General features: G+C 39.9%; 1 protein-coding gene across 1 annotated transcript in view; it reads left to right on the top strand.

Moving 5' to 3' along the window:
* Positions 1-6,484: 6,484 nt before the first annotated feature.
* The window catches only part of ITGA9 (integrin subunit alpha 9), a 190,181-nt gene continuing 175,135 nt past the window's right edge, over positions 6,485-21,530 (top strand). The window contains exon 1 of the mRNA XM_053466129.1: positions 6,485-6,802. Within this exon, the coding sequence (XP_053322104.1) occupies positions 6,621-6,802 (182 nt within the window). The 5' untranslated portion in view covers positions 6,485-6,620. The remainder of the gene's footprint in view (positions 6,803-21,530) is intronic.

Raw genomic sequence — 21,530 nt, 5'->3', positions numbered from 1 at the left:
TCTTCTCAAATCTCTGGCAGTTAATTTGCGTCTTTTATCCTCAACACGTTTCTTGTGACCCTGTTGACTATTTGCAACAAAACGTTTCATGGTTCTGTGATCATGCCCCAATATCTTAGCAATTTCAATTACATTAACAATAAACTATATTCTACAATATTCTACACCAGCAACTTGAGAGTTAATGATGTTAGTCCTATATGGCATTGTTATAACCATACCTGGGAACTCTCCGGGTTTGACCCGGAGATTGTCTGGTGAGCGCTGCTCCTCCGGTTCTCCGGGTCAAGACCAGAATCCTCCGGGTCGCGGGGTCTTGACACGTCCCACTCCCCACCCATTTTTCCTGTAAATGGGGGTGTTCCCCCTGCCGTCAGCGGGAACACCCCCGACGTCAGCGGGAAGTCCTGGCTGTGTCCCGCAAGGGAAGGCTCCAGGTAGCCGGAGCCGAGAAGCTCCCAGGTATCGTTATAACTAATGATCAATGGATTAACTACCACACTTACTACACTACGGACTCAAGTTTCATGAGAATAGTTGTTTCCTCAGAAAGGCTTCAGAGAGGAACGTTGTGTGGCTTATGCATGTAATTAATTCACCACTTTCCACTAGGCATGTGTCTACTGCTCCATATTTTAGGGACCACCACCCAGAAGGCAAAACCAAAGGCATGAAGTGGAGGCCACACAACCCTGACCAAACATATCCCATTTTCTGCTTATGTCTATTGTATACATATGGCTGTTTAGCAAGGCAATTTTTACTAAGGCTACTCAGAATAAACATTTTGTCTTACATGTCAGTAGAGACTGATATAGGACCTTTGCAGAAGTACATGCCTTCTACTTCTAACCACATTTAGGTAGATATGCCATCCTGGGTAGGTAAAGGTAAATTATCAAGTGGGATTGATGGGCAACTGACAGAACACCTGGATAGCAGGATCCTACAGTCCACAGAAGATGTACCTGGGGATGTATACATGTGTCTATTAAAGCAAGTGCTCTGCAGAGCCAAGGTTAAACGAGGCAAGGCAAGAAACTGGAGCTTAGCAGCATTTTTTGGACAAACAGAGATCAGGCAGTGGGAATCATGGAACTTAGACCTACGTACGGACAAACATTCCTGCAGTTTGCTGGGTGGGGGTATATTTCCTGGTATTACAAAGCAGAGCCCTGCTACTGGTAGCCGAATTCCAGCTAGCCAGAGCGATCGTCTCTGATCTAACTACACGACAGCTGCCAGTGTGGTCCGGGCTGCTGAGCCATCTGTGATGCCCAACAAGAGGCAGGGCAAGCTCAACACCAGATTTGAACCTGGAACTACTATTCTGCTTAACGTTAGTGTGGTCCTCTATAACCTATTTAGTGAATTGACCACCCTCTGTCTAATGATTTTGTATCTTGTCTGACTACCCGCTTAGTGTACTGAACCTCGCTCTGACTGTCTAACCCGGCATCCGGTATTACCTGTCCTGCTGCCCTTGATATCTAACTGCATTATTCCTTTTACAGGTATCCAGCTATGCTTACAGTGCTTTGCCACCTATACTCTGAGCCTCCACACTGTTGGGATCATCCTGATCACCTTACCCATGCCATGCAAGTATTGATATCAAGATCAGATCCTGGTTCCAGTGCACCTCAAGGCGCTTCTGCTCCAGCGAAATCCACTGCTCTTAGGGCAACTCCTGCAGATGTTCTCTTCTTTCCATTACCATTAAAGCTTCCAGCTCCCAATCGGCACAGTGGAGAATCCAATGCCTGTACGGGATTTCTGAATCAATGTTCAATCCAATTCAACTTTCCCATCAAATGTTCACTTCCGAAAGGGTTAAAGTGGGGTACATTATCTCCTTGTTGACACGTAAGGCCTTGGAATGGGCCCCTCCTCTCTGAGTCCTTTGTCTAATCAAACGTGTGGCATATAAATTGCTTCTTAATTCGCCCGTTTTTTCAACTTGTGTCTTTTATGTCTCTTTGTTCAAGCTTCTTATCTGCAATAAATTTGCTAAAAAAAACACCCGTCCTAAACCAGTGAAGGTGAATTCACATCTTGGATATGAAGTACAGGCCATTCTAGATTCTATAAACTTTGTAAAATACTCGCTCTAGATTGTAAGCTTCTCACCTGTTGTCTCTGTAAGTCAAATTGTTATGTTACATACTATGTATTTTGTCCTGTCCACCCATTGTACAGCGCTACATAATTTGATGGCGCTATATAAAACAATAAAACAATAAATAATAATAATATAAGTGAGGAATTTCATTGATAAACAATTGTCCCACTCTCATGCAAGATGCCTATGTGGAGGGTATTATAAGGGTTAACATGGGTCTTGCATAAATACCAGAAATTTTAACCTTTTTTTTCTTAGGCCATAAATGTCATCTAGAAACCTGGCCAGACCCCATGATAAAATCAGTGGGGCAGGAAGAGCATCCAAGAAGGGTATCTTCAAAGGATGCCAGACACCCTGTGCTAGGTGTCATAAAATCCTACAGAGGACCAGGCACTGGGGTCACACAGGGGATGGAACACCTAGCATCTTCAGAGTAATCATATGAGATATATGATTAAGCTTTCATAAATTCTCAATTTTAGCATGAATATGTTCTGTGTCCTGACCTCCAGAATGATCTGATACATGTTAGGAGAGGGCCTGCGAAGTAGCTATCAGGTAGGTGTTTGGTACCTTTACGCTTGGGGGAGGTGATCACCCCACAATTATTAACCTACAAGGCGTTTGCTGCCAGGGTTTTCGCACTATTTAAATTCCCTTTGCCCATTTTCTTAGATTAAATATAAATTGAAATCTGTAATAACAAACTGTAATAAACAACATGCAACTAAAGTTGCTGATAAACAATTATCACACATATTGCATACAATTTAGACCCTGTAATAAAGAACATGCCACTAAAGCTGCTAATAAAATAATGTAAAAAAGTCATGAAATATGATAAGGGAAACGTCTTAGGTTTTTTGGACCCATCTAATTTGTATTCCTATAAATCTATGGGTGACAGCATGTGTGATCAACGTGGAATGCGTGACAATGGTTTGCATGCCAAACTTCATAAAACTTCAGTGAAATATTGCTTAGCTGTACATACCACTACTGATTTATGCTGGTTTATCATATTATTTATTAGGTATATTATTTTTTTAATAGAAATTTAAGAATGAACCAAGATATATGTAAATTGACACAACATAATTCATGTAATCCTTTTTTACAATATGTACATCTACTTTTGCTGTCATTTCTTATGGAACGTGGAACAAGAAATATTCCAAGGCAATACCAAAGCCCAGGTTATTGAAAAACTAGAAACGTTAAAGAGATGTGCCTCACTTTTGAGTGAGATGGCAGCATATGTTTCTTTCTTCCAGTTTCATGAAAAACATGAGCATTTTGCTGCACAAGACCAAGCATAACAAGAAGACCTAGTCATCTTTGCTATAATATGGAGAGGGAGTATTATGAGGGCCCATACTTTGTGATTTATATTGTCAAGAACAAGTTTGTGGTTGGAGTGATAATAATTGTACATAGCAATCATAAAACAGGGTTACAAGTGGAAACACATTTTTAAATTGAACTGTCACCCACATGCCCAAAACAAAAGAAATTAATCTAGTTGCTCAACATGGCACTGTTTGCAAAAGAAAATAAAATATGGGAGCAGATGAAAACCAATAAGCAAATACCATGAACCCAGTTTTCCCTACTTTTGTGCTTTTAAAATAAAATATTTTTCATATTTTTATAAACATGCCGAAAACAGCTCAAACACAGAGGCCTTGCCACTGCTTTCAAATGTAAATGTTATTTTAGTTCTAATCCAATCACTGTTTTTTCTGTGTGGGTCAACCAAAGCCTCCCAGAAGAAATTGAATGACTAATTCCAGGAAAGCAAATGAGATTTAAAAGCTTTTATAAAGATTATCAGTTTGTCACTAAAGTTGTATGGTTGACTGCTTAAACTGTGAACCTTCAGGCCACATGAGAAATTAGACTTCGCATGTCTTGGAAGCTGTGTTATTATGGCATGCTCTTAACAACCATAATAAAGATGGCATTATTCTAAACGTACCTCCTTATCTGACTGTTGGAATCCATTGTACATTTTTGTATATGTAACATGACTGCATTGCATTATGTCATTATGCAAATTTTTATTACTTACGGTTAAGTCATACAGTTGACTTTAAAATGTAAGTATGGCACAGGTACATGCTTGATCCCTTCTGCGCCAAGTTAGAATGTGAATTGCCTAATATCCCCCCCCCTTGGATATATTGCGTATGATTCATAAGGATGCAACTAACTGGGGCTTTCCAATATGGGCCCTTTATTTGGGACAATTCTAACAATGTTGCCCCCCCCGAAAAAAAATCCTGCCTTTTTATCCAATATATCACCATGCATATATTGGATTAGCACAGCACCAGGACCAAGTAAGAGACATGAGTGACTTTTAGTGACAGATAACTGTCTGCAACTTGTCCAGAGAATCCAGTTTGTAAATTTTCAGGTACCATTTACTTTAACAAAAGGTTTAGGTATGGTTTTTGAGTGAACAAAAGTTAATTTCAAAGGACCACAACGGAACAGCCACCCAATGAAGGTCTATGAGTAAAAGAACGTTTAGGGGACTTCAAAAGTAAGGACGATCAACAAAGTACAACATAGCCCACCATAATGTAGTTATTGGAACAATAGTAAACATTTTCTCAGATGTACCATTACATTACTACATCCAAACTGCATTTAATCATGAAAGATTTTTTTCCTTTGAGGAAAAGTTTGATTTCCATGCCAATTTTTGCACCCAAACTGGAAGCTTACTTTATCTGCAACCATCCTGTGATGTTAAAGTTAAGAAGCTGGCTATTTCCAGGACCCAAAACTTATGCAGTAGGACAATTCCTTGTTTTCTCTGTACCGTTAAGTGCTATGAACTTAGTTCAGGTGGCCTTTGAGACTATAGCTTGTAATTGTCATTAATATATACACTTTGAATTGGGAAAATGTTGTTGTGCAGGCACGTTGGGTTATACAGTTTTAGGATACACATACTACTTTTATAGAATTTTTTTCAGTTTGAAGACAGTGTCTATCCGAGATTGGCTTTGTCATTGGTTTTGCACCACAACATACCCCCCCCCATTGGATTTTTTTACTTAATTCTTGATAATCTATAAACACATACACATAAGGGGACACCATGTGTGCATATTACAACGTTACATAGGCTGAAGAAAGACATGTCCATCAAGTTCAGCCATTCCCATTTCTGTTAATTGTTGTTGATACACTCACCATTTAATTTTTTGTATGGTGTACCATATCAATATAATATCAGAAGTCTGGAAGGCCAAAGCATGAAGTGAGCAAGACCAGACTCAGCTACACGCATTGCAGAAGAGTTACCTCAAGGTGGTCAGCTTGCGTATAGGCAACATAGGAGCTGCAATGGAGGTTTGTGCTCAAACAGCGCAGACCTCCACTGTTTCTACAGAGCCCTATGCCAGTCAGGGGAGATCAGAAGATCTCCCAAATTGATCCATGTTCACCAAAAATGGGACTGTGTGGTAGCTATTGTAATAGTGCCCCCCAAAATTCAGTAGTATTTCCTTTTCTTATTATCACTCAAATTTTGTTGTTTTTTAGACTTTCAGTGAGGTCACACCTTTTTTAACTTTTGTATTTTTTAGTAATTAGTTTCAGTAATTAAGTAATTAGCTTCAACATACATTTGGGTGCTGCATCCTTGCCTTGGAATGTGTGATCAATCAAATCACTGTACTGCAACATACAAAATGCCTACGTTAAACCCCCTTAAAATATACGACATGCAAAATATCTCATCAAACCAAATTAAGTTTTCTGTGACACTGAAAAATTCTATGGCACCCATAAACAGTGACCACATAGATAACCAAAGCTCCAAAATCTCAATTTATGTAAGAAGGATTCTAAGTGTAATCACTGTAGATAATATCCATGTGCTTACTTATGATTATTTTTAGTTATTAAAACCCAAACTGCATTATCGTTCAATTAAAAAGAGCTACACAAGAACAAGGGGATAGTTGTTTTGGACTTTTAAACTTTTATCAAATATATTATCAAAGTTGTTATTACATAATTATTTTAACGATACGGTGTATAGGGAGCCAATATACTTTCATATAATCCAACTTTTAAGAACGCGTGGCCCCAAAATGTTCTATTCGGTTCTCCTATACACTACATTCTTAAATATCATTAGGAGGCACTTCAGCTTTATAACACTAGATGGCGCCTGTTGTCTGGTTCCATAGTACCTTCGATTTTTTTTTTTTTGTCTGGGTGACTGAGACAAGAGTTCATGAAAAAATCCACTCCCTCGCTGAAAGGATTGGTCTTGATTTCACAGTTGTAAAAGAAAATAAGTCTCCACTCCGCTCTTTGGTCACAGTTCACCCTCCCGCCACACCTCTTCCACCCCTGGAAACATCAAGATCTAAATAGTTAACAATTCTGGCAGCTTTTCCAACTGGGGCTTGTAGCTGATTTCTTCTGAAGAAGTTGAATTAGCTTTAGCGGTTTTTGGATCTGTCACAGGATGGCTGGAAGACCTCTACGCAAAGCCGAGAGGAGTCCTTTTAAACTGCTGCTTGGTGTGATATCATTGACTTCGGTTTATTCCTATAACATCGATTTGGATCATCCCATTGTATTCCAAGGTCCCAATGGCTCATTTTTTGGATATTCTGTTCTGGAACACTATCACGATGATACACGATGGTAAGTTACCAGATCTTTGCTATGATCTGCTGGGTTGTTTTATTGTTCTGTGCGTGCATCAGGCAACTTCTCTCATTAACCATGTGCAGTCACCCACATGTGACTTTTAACACTATCAGCGATGTATATAGGTGACCATGATGTGTGCAGTTTATCATAAAGAGCCTTACTGAACTCAATGTATTTATATAATGATCATTCTGGGATTTTGATAAATATTTATGGATATTTTACTTGTGATGACACGTGTTAGCTTGCTGGTTGTGTTAACCTTGTGATGTTTAGTAAATATGTTTACATGTTTTTTTTATTTCTCTAGTAGCGATCCAAGCCAAGGGGGTCCCTAATGTAGCGGAAACTCATACCACATCATTCCAGTGTGGTCTCCGTCTCCAGACTGGGCTCTGTAAAAACTTTACAGGGAAGCCTTTCAGTCAGAAACCCTTTTTATTTTATTAAGGAATGTCTTTTTTTGCACAACTGACCCAAGCTGTGTTTTTAACCAGTTTTAAGTGATTACAGTAACACAGCATAGACTGTACATTGTATCAAACCTTTGACAAGCAGAAAAAGTGATGTCCAAAAGTTGGAAATTTGAAAATGAGCTGCTGAACCATTAATTCATTAACCAATTCTTCATGGTATTTTACAAAATAATGAATCCAGGAGATTTCAAGGTAGTTTTCAAAAACTTTTTATGATGTTTAGAATAGACCCAGTAGTGTTTTAAGCAGAACTTTTCAGTGATGTGCTATTGAGATTAGCACTGGTTGTGTGTCTCTAGAAGCTAGTGCTTTTCAATGTAGGACATAATGGAGACAGCTCTAAACTTTGGGGCCCATAGTTTGCAATAAAAATTCCACTGTGTATTCATTTCTTGGCATATAGAAACAATAGCCTGACATGTTGTATAGCTGACAGACCTAAGATGCTCAATAGCCTCCTGTAAAGAAGCCATGGCAATTAATTTCCGTTAACATTATGGTTACTATTAATATATTGCCAAATATTTATGGTATAAACATAGTTATCCATTTTTACACAAACAGAATCAAAATGTTTGGACCCTTCTTGCCTGCAGCACCTTCATTGTTTAACTATAGTTGTGTGGGATTGGCACATGCTATATATATATATATATATATATATATATATATATATATATATATATATATCATGTACAAGTTTTTGGGTATCATTTGTGTCATCTAAGTGGTAAACTTTGACAACTTGCAATCTACTGTTTATTTCAGGGCCCTCCTACTCATAGCCAAATTACTCCCAACATATTTACAGTTCAGCAACAAGCAACACCCAATCAATGCCATTTGGTATTTCAATCTAAAGAAACATTTCTTAACACATCCAGTGGTCCTTAACACATCCAACAGTATACAATGCATTTATATTTTTAAGCCCTAAAAGCTGGTTAAGTGTAAGATGGAACTTATTTGATTTGTATGTATATTAAAATGCGTTTTAGCCAAGGTCACAGTTGGTTGTCCTGTACATTAAAATGCATATGATGGCGCTTTCATTTCAAGTGGTTTATTTCCTTAAAAAGGAGCTAACACATTCAACATGTCTAGAAAACTAACCTTTGTTTGTTTTTTATTTAAAAGAACAAACTTGTCATTTTTAACATCTTTTAACTCAGGAACGTAACTAGGAACCACAGGGCACTGATGCGAAAATTGCCCCGGGGCCCACCAACTTCAACAGCTGGTGTGTGCCATCATTGCCCCCAAACAACTTGACTTTTTTGCCCCTTGCCTCCCCACACTTACACAAATTACACACACTCACTCATACATACATACATGTACACATTCATTCTAACACACACTCCATCTCATCCCACTTACACATCCATGCTCACACACACAATTATACATCAATGCTCACACACACGATTACACATCTTTCTGACATACATACATACATACCATACCCCACCCCGCTACTACTTACCTCTCACTGCTCCCGCAGCTTTCTCTCCGGCTGCCTCGGTTTCACTGCGGGGTGAATTGAGCAATCCAGGTCGGAAGGGCCCTTTCTAAACAATATTGAACCGGTACACTGAGACAGGAACAAGAGGTTGCAAAGGTCGCACCAGGCCCTGGCCCTTTTGCAGCTGCTACCGCTGTGACCCCTGTAGTTAGGCCACTGTTTTAAATGTCCATTAACAATATGTACTTGTTACCTGTTTAAATGTCCCCGTTAACTATGCAAGGTTGCTACTGTATGTCCCTCACTCAACTTTGACAACCCCAGTGACATATTAGGACCTTCCCACTCAGAGTAAGCTTGTAAATGGGGATGCCTGAATGGCACTCCATCAATGGTCGTTAGAATACCCTTTTGCAATTGTGTTAGCACAGCTACAAATGTTCTAGTTTTCCATGAAAACAGCTAAGTGACCCCAAAGGGTAGGGTAAGTAAAAATTATTTTATTATGGAATCCTTGATAGGACTCATGTCTGGGACACTAGAGCAGCCATTTACTACAAATTATTAATTGCAGCACCTATAAAAATATTAATAAATTCATATTTAACACCAGTAAATCATTTTATTTAGGATGGATTTGGCATTTAACTTTACTGTGGTGTTTATAATACTGTATTTAGTTACATGTGTGTTAAATTCACAATGAGTGACTGTTTGTGCATTATTATAAAAAATATATTCCTTTTCTAGGTGATGATCTTAAACAGTACAAATGTTTAGAGTATGCCATGATACCTGGGAACTTTCTAAATGAGTTGACCCTGAGACTCTTCAAATATTAATCCTTTCATACTAAATCACAAAGATTCTATTGTACTGGGATGTTAATAGGAGCAACCAAATGGTTCTAATAAGGATCCATATGAAAACCATTACTTGTCAGAAGATTGATGTATTCTGATTTAAGACACTTGTGTTCAAGGAGGAATTTCAACTCTGATATACCAGTTATTGGTTGTACTGAAACCATTTAAAGAAGAGTATAATAAGAAGGAATTAGTTATAGACTGTGTGACACTGTGATTTTGCCCAGTCCTATACCCTGAGTTATTGAACACCCTGATATTCTAGGTCAAACCATGAGGTATGTTTGTATTTGCCACATGTGGTTATTTAACAAGCACCAGGAGAGTCTTCAAAATCAATCACTAAAAGTGTCATAAATACATGTAAAGAAAAAAAGATAGGTACACTGTTAGATGTTGCATTTTTATATTACATTTAAAAATGCTAAAGCATGTATCAATAGCCAGTCCTGCTGGCAAGTCAATCCAAACCCTGGGTTTATCAGTAGAGATGTTCCTCTAAGGAAATGTAATAAACAAGCAGGTTAGAGACATAGCAACCCTTCGTAAAGCAGGCCTTTTAAGCTCTTAATAAATCAATTAAGCAAACCTTTCTTATAATAAACAAAAGGTTTGCAAAGTTGTTTTTTTGGGAGGGCAAGTGAACCCACCAACAGTTACTTGCATGCCAGTGCTGACTTTCTCCTGTGTTCTTTCTCCAAGCTGTTGGTTGGAGAGCTGGCCTCTGACAGTACAAGAACCAGCTATATCCATTCCAGGCTGTCAGATCCTTCCTATTAAAAGTACACTCCAGCCATCATATGCACTTTAATGCAAATGATTGCCAAGAATAACTTTATACCCCACGTTATTTTTCATGTAGATGCATAGAGGAATGTGTCGTAATCCTCTTTATACATTTGCACTGTTCTTCCCTCTCCCTTAAGCGCCTTGGCTTGGAGGAGATGCGCACGGCTGAACACATTTTCTGTTTACACGTCAATGTACCATGTTCTAATGCTAGGCTCATGCAACATTTCCAGAGGACCCAATACATCCGCTAACCTTGCAAAAATACCGTTTTGCTCTCATATTTTATATACGGATGTCATTTGAAGTCCATTTGTCGAGAACTTTCTTTATCATCTGACCTTTGTTTATCATTGTCATCTTTCAAGTGTGTGTTTGTGTATGTGTGAAGAGGGAATATGACCTGTTCTGTCAGTCTCTGGGGTCTACCTGGAACTCTCCAATTCTGTAATTAGTTGGGTGAGGACTAAAGGTTACAGTTGCTATACGTGTTTCACCTTTTGTATATTATGATTATATACAATTTTCCAAATACACACTGAATTTTCTCATGTTATCAGGTAAACTCTATCAAAATAAAATATTGTACACGTCCTTAGTAGAGTACGTTTTTCTAGGCTTTGGCAAATGCCCTGTCCTGTTTAATGCTAAGCCCTTTTTTAATGCTAGTTTAATAATAGTTTGTGAAATTACCAAAATCCTTCAGCGAGCCCTTGACCCTTACTCACTCCTAAAGCCAGGGCTTGACAAATTTGTTGTGAATCTAGGCGCCAGGTAAAAAAGTTGGGAGCCAGGATTTTTTTAAACCAACAGTTGGTTAGGAGTGATCTGATCATCACCGGCCCACTTACTAAACTCACAGCGTTTGACCTGGAAGCACCCTGGACTTTCAGGTCAGTGCTGTTTTTTTTTTTTAACTCTTTCGATGCTGATGTTCCATTGGAGCACAGCATTGACTGATATTTAGTCACCACAATTTTGTGGGGACAAATGTTAACCCCTGCAATGCCACGAATATGTCGTACACAATTGTGGCATTGAAGGGGTTAACACTGCACTGTCGCTCTCAGGGAGCGATCAGGCAGCAGGGGGGTGTTGGGGCTGGTCTCCACACTCATGTGGAGACCGAAGAACCCTCTCCCCTGTCCCTGAAGCTGCCTCTGGCAGCTGGGACTCAATTGCTGGTCTATAGACCAGCCATTGCAGAGGGGAGTCTCTTCGATGACTGCTGTAGGCTTCCATGTCTACAGGAATCATCAAAGGGCTTGTGGGGGCTCGTTTTTGCTGTTGCTGGTCTGCCTGGGCTTCCAGGCAGACCACCAGCAGCAGAGCCCCGTACAAAACAGGAATTAACCCCTAAATGCCGCGATCGCGGCATTGAAGGGGTTAACGCTGCACTGTCGCTCTCATGGAGCGATCAGGCAGCAGGGGGGTGTTGTGTCAGGTCCCCACACTTGTGTGGGGACCCAATCAACACACAACCCCCTTCCCTGAAGCTGCCTGTGGCAGCTGAAAACACGATTGCTGGTTTTGCAGCAACCGCGTTTTCAGCCTACAGGATCACTCCGTGGGAGTGATCTCAGGCTCGGGGGCGGGCTCTGTGTGGCTTTGCTGTCTGGCCAGACTCCTGGGCAGACAGCAGCAGCGCCCCCGTGTGGTGACTCAGCCTCTTACATCCACATTTTTTTCTGGATGTAAGAGGCTGACAAAACCTAGGCGCCAGGACAAAATTCTGTGTCGCCATGGCGACCTGGCGCCTGGGATTTGTCGAGCCCTGCCTAAAGCCAAATATCCATATACACAATACACATATTAGTGACTAGCATGTCGAAAGATAGCCCCTAACTGATTACATGAGCTTATACATGCCACATACTACAGGATAGCATGTCACATATACAGTGCTAATCATATATATATTTAATGTACTAAAAACATGGCTGATACACACTAATATGCTTGTATTCATTCACAAAACCAAAGTGATCAGAAATTAGTTGATGATTAAAAATGAGCCTGAAGACATCAGGTACAGAGTGGATGTATTCTGTTTAATTTTAACATAAACATTCACTTTAAAAATACAGCCCTGTTACTGCTTACTGTTACTGTTACTTACTAATATTCTGTATGCTACACCATTCATCCATATGCAGCATTACAGTAAATGCTTGTATCTGTTGTATCTTAAAACTGGAACAATGAATATATATGATTGTATATTTTGGCCGTGCATGTAAGCAGTGATTCCCAGGCCATTCTTGGAGGTTATGATCACACCCACCAGATGTTTATAGACACTGATTTGGACTTAACAGCTACTTCTAGGGTGGGAAGCCTGATGGGGGTGAAGTTAGAACAGTAACAGCACAATTACTCATCACAAACCTTAAAGCAACAGGGATGTTAACCATGAAAAATTCATGTGTAGCAAATACATACCACCAAGTAGAAGTAGAACTAGAACTACTTCAGAAGCTGCCACAATTAGCATCACCCTTGCTCATGAACACGGTGGCCTCCTTGTCAAGCCATCTGCAGAGTTGACTCACAGTGAGCATACCGTGTGGATGCATGCAGCAGGAAATAAGTTAGGCCAAACATACCTCCTGCAAGCAAAGTAGCTGGTGGCAGGGAAAGAGGCAAATGCATGTTGGGGGATTCTGATGACCACTGGAAGATGAGGGATCACTCAGCTATTATATGCATTAAATTAATTATGATGGTTGGAGTGTCTCTTTAAGTTATTCTTGTTTTTTTGTGCTTTTCCTGTGCTTTTAGGAAACTAGTTAGATTCCAGAAGCTCACCAAACAGACTTATTTAGTCTTCTGCGGCTTGGATCAGAAGTCATAAACAAGCTGCTAAATCTTAATAATAAATTGAGATTCTTGGTACTGAGAGAACCTCCTTGGTTTATGGGTGAATCCAGAGCCCATCCATAGGGTCATGTGAAATTACAACTCATGCCACAGATGTTATTATTATTCCTCAGGAGGGGTGGCTACCATTTTCTTGTTGCTCATATCGTGATCCAAAACATTTTCGTGAATACCAAACGTAATACATTTTGTTTCCTTTTTAACTAATTTACAGTTTATAAACTAAAGCCTTTCATTGATAATCTTATCAAGGCATCAGTTCACTACGCTTTGCACAGGATTGTGCTACAAATGAAGCTAATAGCATTGCCATGCTGCTCATTCCACGCAAACCTGTTGCCGTGTTGTAAAAGCTTGTAACAACTTGGTAATGCTAGTCAGTTATGTCATGTAATTTGTCTGCTTTCAATTCATTATGGTTTTCAAATACCGTATTTGCTCGATTATAAGACGACCCCGATTATAAGACGACCCCCCAAAATCAAAATATTAATTTAGGAAAAAAACAAAAAGCCTGAATATAAGACGACCCTATAGGAAAAAAAGTTTTACCAGTAAATATTAATTCATGTTAATATATTTTTTAAATTTCCTTTTATTTGCCAACCTGCCCCCCCCAGTTATGCCACTCTGCCCCCAGAAATGCTTTATACCCCCCCTATTTGCCACTCTGCCCCATGATATGCCTTATACCCCTATATGCCACTCTGGCATATAGGGGGTTAAAAGGCATATCATGGGGCTGAGTGGCATATAGGGGGTTAAAATGCATTTCTGGAGATATATATGCATATCATGGGGCTGAGTGGCATATAGGGGGTTAAAATGCATTTCTGGAGGTCCCAGCATGTACTGGCTGTCTTGGCTTGATAGGAGTGTGATTGCTGCTAACAGCAATCACACTCCTATCAAGCCAAGGCAGCCAGTACATGCTGGAACCTGGGGATGATAGTAGTGGGATTACAGCCTCCCTATGCCATGCTACAACCCCCACCCCCCTTACACATCCATGCTATCACACACACACATTCACAAACATTTAAATACTCATTCATTCCATTAATCACACATACTTCACACATTAATCACACATACTTACCCAAAAACCCTCCCCCACCCCCTTACCTGAACTGCAGATCTCTCACTCGAAGACTTCTGCAGGGGACCGGCTGTACCAGCAACTTCTCTGGCCCCGCCCCCAGAGGAGGGAGGGGGAGATAGAGTTCTGTGAGGAAGCTACAAGCTTCCTGTCCTCCTGCTTCTAACGGAAGAGACGCTGCTCGCGACCGGTAAGCAGCATGGCCCCAGCCATTTTTTGGGGGTCTTATTAGAAGACGACCCCGATTATAAGACGAGGGGTATTTTTCAGAGCATTTGCTCTGGAAAAAACCTCGTCTTATAATCGAGCAAATACGGTAAAAGCACATCATTTGGGTTACACAGATCAAGAGTCAGTCAACTCCTCAATATCTTCTATATGTAACAATTATAATAATTCTGCATTTTAATAGTACTAATACTAATTGTCCCAGGACGACTCTAGATTGAGTCAGGCCTGGAACACCAAAAAAGGGGCTGCAATTGCAAAAAGGATTTGACAAGTCTATGGGCTTGTTACAATTCAAGAGCCACTCACCTCAAAATTGTTTTTTGAAAGTGTTCATGTGATCACCGTGAAAATAAATCACAGTAATCACATGCAACAAATGGCAATTCAGTGATCTAGTGTCAGAGAAAGAGAGAGGAGAGACAGAGATAACATGTCCCTGAAAATAAAGTAATAAGAAATAAACTAATAAAAAAGGGTTAAGTGGCAGAGTGTAGGTGTGCATAAGGGAAAATGACAAAAACAGTGATTTTGATTTTTTTGCCTATTATTATTATTATCCTTTATTTATATAGCGCCAACAGTTTACGCAGCGCTTAATACAATACATAAATTCAAGGGATATGACAAGAATTGACAGACTAAGACAAACCGATACATTTGGTGGAGAGAGCCCTGCTCGCAAGCTTACAATCTTTTTTGCCTATAGGGTCATCTTATATCCGGGCCTTTTGTTTTCTTTTTTTTATTATTAAAATCCAAGATTTGCAGGTCATCTTATAAACAATCAAATATGTTCTTTTTAATGTTGACTTATGTTGTCTGAGTAGAAAAATACAACAGAAAAGAGACACTGACACTTATTGCAGCAGAATTTCTTGTCAACTTCAAAGTTATTTTATTGAAAAAATTCTGTAACTCCATTATTGTAATACCAACAGCTGTGAAGTCTTTAACACGGAAGTCTCTTTGTCAGTAGAAATCAACACTTGACAGTATCTCTTCTTTAACAGATTGCGATCAATTGCTCAGCTGCAAGCTTTCTAACTAAAGCTCAGTGTGTTATAAATAAATGTATTCAGAGTTGTTGCCAGATCAGAACACACATTTCTGTAGAAGCCTTTGATTCAGAAGTACTTGTATATTTGTCTTTCCACATAGTGATACTATTCCCCTTTGTTGCTTCATGGCTGACCATAAAAGGGCTTTAGCGGTTAAATGACCTTTTTAAACTGCTGAATAGAGGATTTTCGTTATCTTCAATAATATCAAGGATATGAGATTTTGTCCTTGTTTTTTTAATTTGATTTTGTTTTCCCTACTTACTCATTTTCATAGTGTTAATGAAGTTTACTGTGTTTATAAAATACAGGATCAAAGTAAAAATTTATAATAACATATACACTATATGATTAAAATATAGTAATTAATACCTGATCATCGCACCTATAAGAGCTTGTTTCACATCGCATTTCAAAACCATGCGAATAAACATGGAGTTGACCCCCTAGCTCTTCTGGAAAGGTTTTCCGTGGGAATTTGTGCCTATTCAGCCAAAAGAGCATTCGGGAGGTCAAGAACTGATGTTGGACACGAAGGTCTGGCAATCAGCATTCATTGCCATAAAGAATCAGTTAAGTGTGGTGTTTGAGAAAGGAAAATCGCCCAAAATATCACATGACTGTTTACAATGGCAACCTCCAGTTTTGCAGATAAAGGTTGTTTATTTGAACAAAATGAAATGAAAACTTTCCTCATTGCTAAACTGCATTAGCATACTTAAAGCCTAAAGAAAAAATATTTATTTTTCCATGCGACTTCCCCTTTAAAGTATGCTTATGCCACATGTTGTATTAATAGGGGACTACTATATCATAACCCCCTACATTTCTGGCATCCAAATCAGGATATACCATATTTGTTCAATTATAATATGAGTTTTTTTCAGAGCAAATGCTCTGAAAAATATCCCTTGTCTTATATTCGAGGTTGTCTTATAATCAGAGCTCAAATAGACGTCTGACTACAAGACTAAGATCCAGATCCCCGCAGCGCTGCAGGGACCTGTATCTTCCTCTCTTGCAGCCGGTGGACGTCTGTGTGATGCGCTCAGACAACCTCCGCTGCTACCCTATACTTCGTGACCTTCCGGTGCTCAGTTGTAGAAGCCACGGCGGAAGACCCTGGTAGTAGCGGAGGTTGTCTACACGCATCACGCATACAAAGAAAAAATGCATTTACATGTAAATTAGTATTTTATATACTATAGTATATTAGTATATATACTAATATACTTTTTCTTATAGGGTAGTCTTATATTCAGGCTTTTTCTTTTTTTCTAAATGAATATTAAAATTTTGTGGGGGTCTTATAATCGAGCAAATACGTTATATGTTGGGGGTGTGGTTACCAGAGCCAGCCTTAAGTGTTCTGGCGCCCTGTGTGGACTACTCCTCTGGCGTCCCCTTCTCACTACCCCCCTCTTTCCCTTCTCACTACCCCCCCTCTTCCCCTTCTCACTAACCCCCCCTTCCCCTTCTAACTATCCCCCGCCCCTTCTAACTATCTACCTCCCCTGCCCCTTCTAACTATCTACCCCTTCTAACTATCTACCCCCTCTCCCTACTTACCTTGTTGCCGGAGTCCTACGGTGGGAGCGGGAGGCATCCGTCTTCCAGGTCTGCCGCGGTGCCGGCATTTCATGTTGAGCGCCGGAATATGACATAATTTCAACATGAAATGCCGGCACCGCGAGGGAGTCACGGAGAGTGAGGGGCACCGAGTGGTTGCTGAAAACTTCACGAGCAACCACTCGGCACCCCTGCCCGGGACTTAAATTAAAGCATTGGGTTTTTTTTTTTTGTTTTTTTTTTACTTTATTTAACATGAAGGATGTTAAATAAATTTAAAAAAACCCTGATGTTTTAATTTAAGTCCTGGGCAGCCGCCCCTGCTGCCATGGTGCCCTGTGCGGCCGCACAGGTCGCATACCCCTAAGGCCGGCCCTGGTGGGTACAGGTGGGCTGGTACGGAGGCAAGAGAGCCCATCATGTGGGAGCAGTGACAGAGATCTGTGCTGACCTTGTACAGACCTCCTTTGGTTTTGTAGAGGTAATAATGATGATAACAATATGATAACGTCTTTTAAATGTTATTTAAAGAAATAGTTACAGTGGCTTCTACATAGACTATACAAGTTAACCTGGTAATACACATCAGTTTTAATAATTGCCATATGAAAAATAAGGATCAGAATAAACAGTTTACAGTGTGTCTATGAAACCTGTATGAACTTAAATGCATGTATATTTATAAGAGCAATGCAGGCAATGCTCTCTTCTTCATTCAGCACCTTGTGGAACACTCATGAGTCCTATTTCAACTCCCAGTGGCACTTGTGAAGCAGATTTTGCTTAAAGAATCTTTCATTAGACCTCTGGTTATTTTCAAGTGTGAGACTGAAATAGAAATGTTTCAAGTTGTGATATAAATGAAAATAGCTCCATACTGAATTGGAGCGGTCACAGTGCGTCCTGGGATGGATGTTCGGTGTCGCTGAATGCCTAGCTATCGCCTCCTAAACTCTTTTAAAATGGGCGCCTGCCACCATACGGTGTATGTGGTGGCCCCTGATGCCGATCTCAGTGTTGCTGAACGCCTCGTCATCTAGGCATTACAGCAACACCGTTCATATTTTGTAAGAAACATAGTGATCATATATATATATATATGAATAAAGGATGTTACAGTATTGACTCGGTAACCGAAGGGAGGTCCCATCAAACGGTATCTGATCCTCATAGGCCGAAACCCCAAGGCGTGTGGGCTAGGATATAGAATTGTTTAGTTGATAATATTTTAAGAATATATAAACTAAATACAAAAAAATACTCAGAGACAGAATGCGAGTATGCATCTAAAATTACTACGCAAAACGAATGGCTCATTTCACTCCAGATTTTCATGTACCTTTTCCAATAGTTATTGACCACAAGTACTGGAATCTGTTTTACATTACACTTAAAGAAACAACATATGGATACTATTATGTGATATCTCACACTGAAGGATTGATGATGAAAATGTACTTGTTTCAAAATTGACTGTTAAACAGAGTGAATCCTCCTCATTATTATTCAAAATTCTAACTTACTTCAAATTGACCCTTAAATGCCATATGTCTTTTTATGTTGGGTTTCTTCTGCAACACCCACGATCATCTGTGCTCCATAAATTACGGTAAGTAAATGTCCTGTTTAGTTTTTGAGTTAAGTTTATTCTAAGATGGAACATTCAAATCATATACAAAGCATACTGCAACAGAGTGTAGAAGACAAACATCAGCAATATAAAAACATATATAACGTACAGGAAATAATTAAAAAAAATGTACATCAACAAAAATTTCACAAACACTCATAAATCTGTAAGTACTACCATACATTGACACACAACATGCACTATATGAACAAAAGAATTTGGATACCTGACCATCATACCTATCATGAGCATGTTGGACATCCCATTCCAAATCATGGATATTAATGTGGTGTTGCCCCCTGTTTACAGCTATAACAACCTCCACTCTTCTGGGAAGGCTTTCCACAAGATTTTGGGGTGTGTCTGTGGGAATTTGTGCCCATTCAGCCAAAAGAGCATTTGTGAGGTCTGGCAGTGATGTTGGACGAGAAGGCCTGGCTCACAATCTCCGTTCCAGTTCATACGAAAGGTGTTCAGTGGGGTTAAGGTCAGGGTTGTGTGCAGGCCACTAGAGTTCCTTCATACCAAACTCGTCAAACCATCCTTATGGACCTGATGGCCACATGTACATACCGTTCTCCTGGCATCTGCCAAACCCAGATTCGTCCATCAGACTTCCAGACAGTAAAGTGTGATTCCTCACTCCAGAGAAAACATGCTCTAATGCTTCAAAGTCCAGTGGCGGTGGAGATTACACCCAGAATTGCCACCTTTCACCAAGCCAATTCCTGGACAATCTTTAAACACATACACGTACCCAAACACTGTAGGCATCCCAGGCCCCTATATGAATTATGGGGGTTTTGTGGCTATTTATATTCTATTGGCCCCTCAAAATAGTTTTGGACCTCTCGGTCCAATATTATGGTATCAACTGGGCCTCGTTTACAACCTTATCTAGCTATCTAGCTTTTGGCTTTCCTGTGATCTTCCAGTCTGTTCTGCTGGTTTGTGTCATAACTGCAGCCTGTCTTGGTGCACAGCCCTTTCTCAGTGCTTAATCCTGTCTGTGCTAACCAGTCGTGTCTGTACTGGTCCAGCATGTACTATCCAGTCCTGTCTGTACTTACCAATCATGCATTGTGGGGTACAGACAGAGTCCCTTGTATCCCCTGCAGCTAGGCTCCTCTCATACTTGTCTGCTGCACATCCATGATGTGAATCTCTCTTTCCATCACATCCCAAAGGTTCTCTGTTGGATTGAGATCTGTTGACTGTGGAAGCCATTGGAGTACAGTGAACTCATTGTCATGTTCAAGAAACCAGTTTGAGATGATGTGAGCTTTGTGACATGGTGCATTTTCCAGCTGGAAGTAGATTTTTTATGACTTTGTGGTCATAATGGGATGGACATGGTCAGCAACAATACTGAGGTAGGCTGTGGCATTTAAACAATGCTCAATTGGTACTAAGGGGCCCAAAGTTTACCAAGAAAATGTCCCCCACATCATTACACCACCACCAGCCTGAACCATTGATACAAGGCAGGGTGGATCCATGCTTTCACGTTGTTTACGCCAAAGTCTGACCCTACCATCTGAATGTTGCAGCTGGAATCGAGACTCATCAGACCAGGCAATGTTCTTCCAGTCTTCCATTCCCCAATTTTGGTAACCATGTGTGAATTGTAGCCTTAGTTGCCTGTTCTTAGCTAACTGGAGTGGCACCCGGTGTGGTCTTTTGCTGCTGATCCCATCTGCTTCAAGGTTAGACATGTTGTGCATTCAGGGGTGGTATTCTGCATACCTTGGTTGTAACAAGTGGTTATTTGAGTTATTGTTGCTTTTCTGTCATCTAGAACCAGGCCCATTCTCCTCTGACATCAACAAGGCATTTTCGTCCACACAACTGCCTCTTACTGGATATTTTCTCTTTTTTGGACCATTCTCTGTAAACCCTAGAGATGGTTGTGCGTGAAAATCCCAGTATATCAGCATTTTCTGAAATACTCAGGCTAGCACTTCTGGCACCAACAACCACGCCATGTTCAAAGATGAAATTCCCTTTCAGCAAGTTGTCTTGACCAGGTCTACATGCCTAAATGCTTTGAGTTGCTGCCATGTGATTGGCTGATTAGCTGTTTGCGTTAACAAGCAATTGAACAGGTGTACCTAATAAAGTGGCCAGTGACTGTATGGATATATAATATAGATATATGTATATACACACAGATCTGCATTGATTTTCTTAAACTCCATAATTGTCTATGGTTTTTACAATGCTTAGTATACAATACGGAAGGTAATATTTTTAGATATTTATGGGTAAAGCCCAGCATGTTTCTGTGCAATCAATGTTTGTAAAGGCCTTTGATGCATTGTTCTTGTGTTTATTGCTTATCAATTACTTTTTACATTTGCTGATGTATTTAAAAAAAAGTGACACTAGCATTATTTGCTAAAGAAATGCATTGACATTGATCTTGGGTCTTTGTAAAGGGTCTTTGCAGGAGAACTGGCTGCTTGCAAAAAAAGTTAAAACTCCTTTAATGCGCTGTTTCAAAATTTATTTTTGTATTAGTCTAAGCGCATTATATTTGCTGGATAAATTTTTTTTTTTCATTTTTAATTCCTTTTTTGCACAATATAATGCTTTGTGCCTCAGACCCTACCTTTCAATTCACGGTCATCCACATGCAGGCACTGCAGGCACTGCA

Source organism: Spea bombifrons, chromosome 5, assembly GCF_027358695.1.
Source record: "Spea bombifrons isolate aSpeBom1 chromosome 5, aSpeBom1.2.pri, whole genome shotgun sequence".
NCBI classification, from domain to species: domain Eukaryota; kingdom Metazoa; phylum Chordata; class Amphibia; order Anura; family Pelobatidae; genus Spea; species Spea bombifrons.
This window is presented reverse-complemented; position numbering and strand designations above follow the sequence as displayed.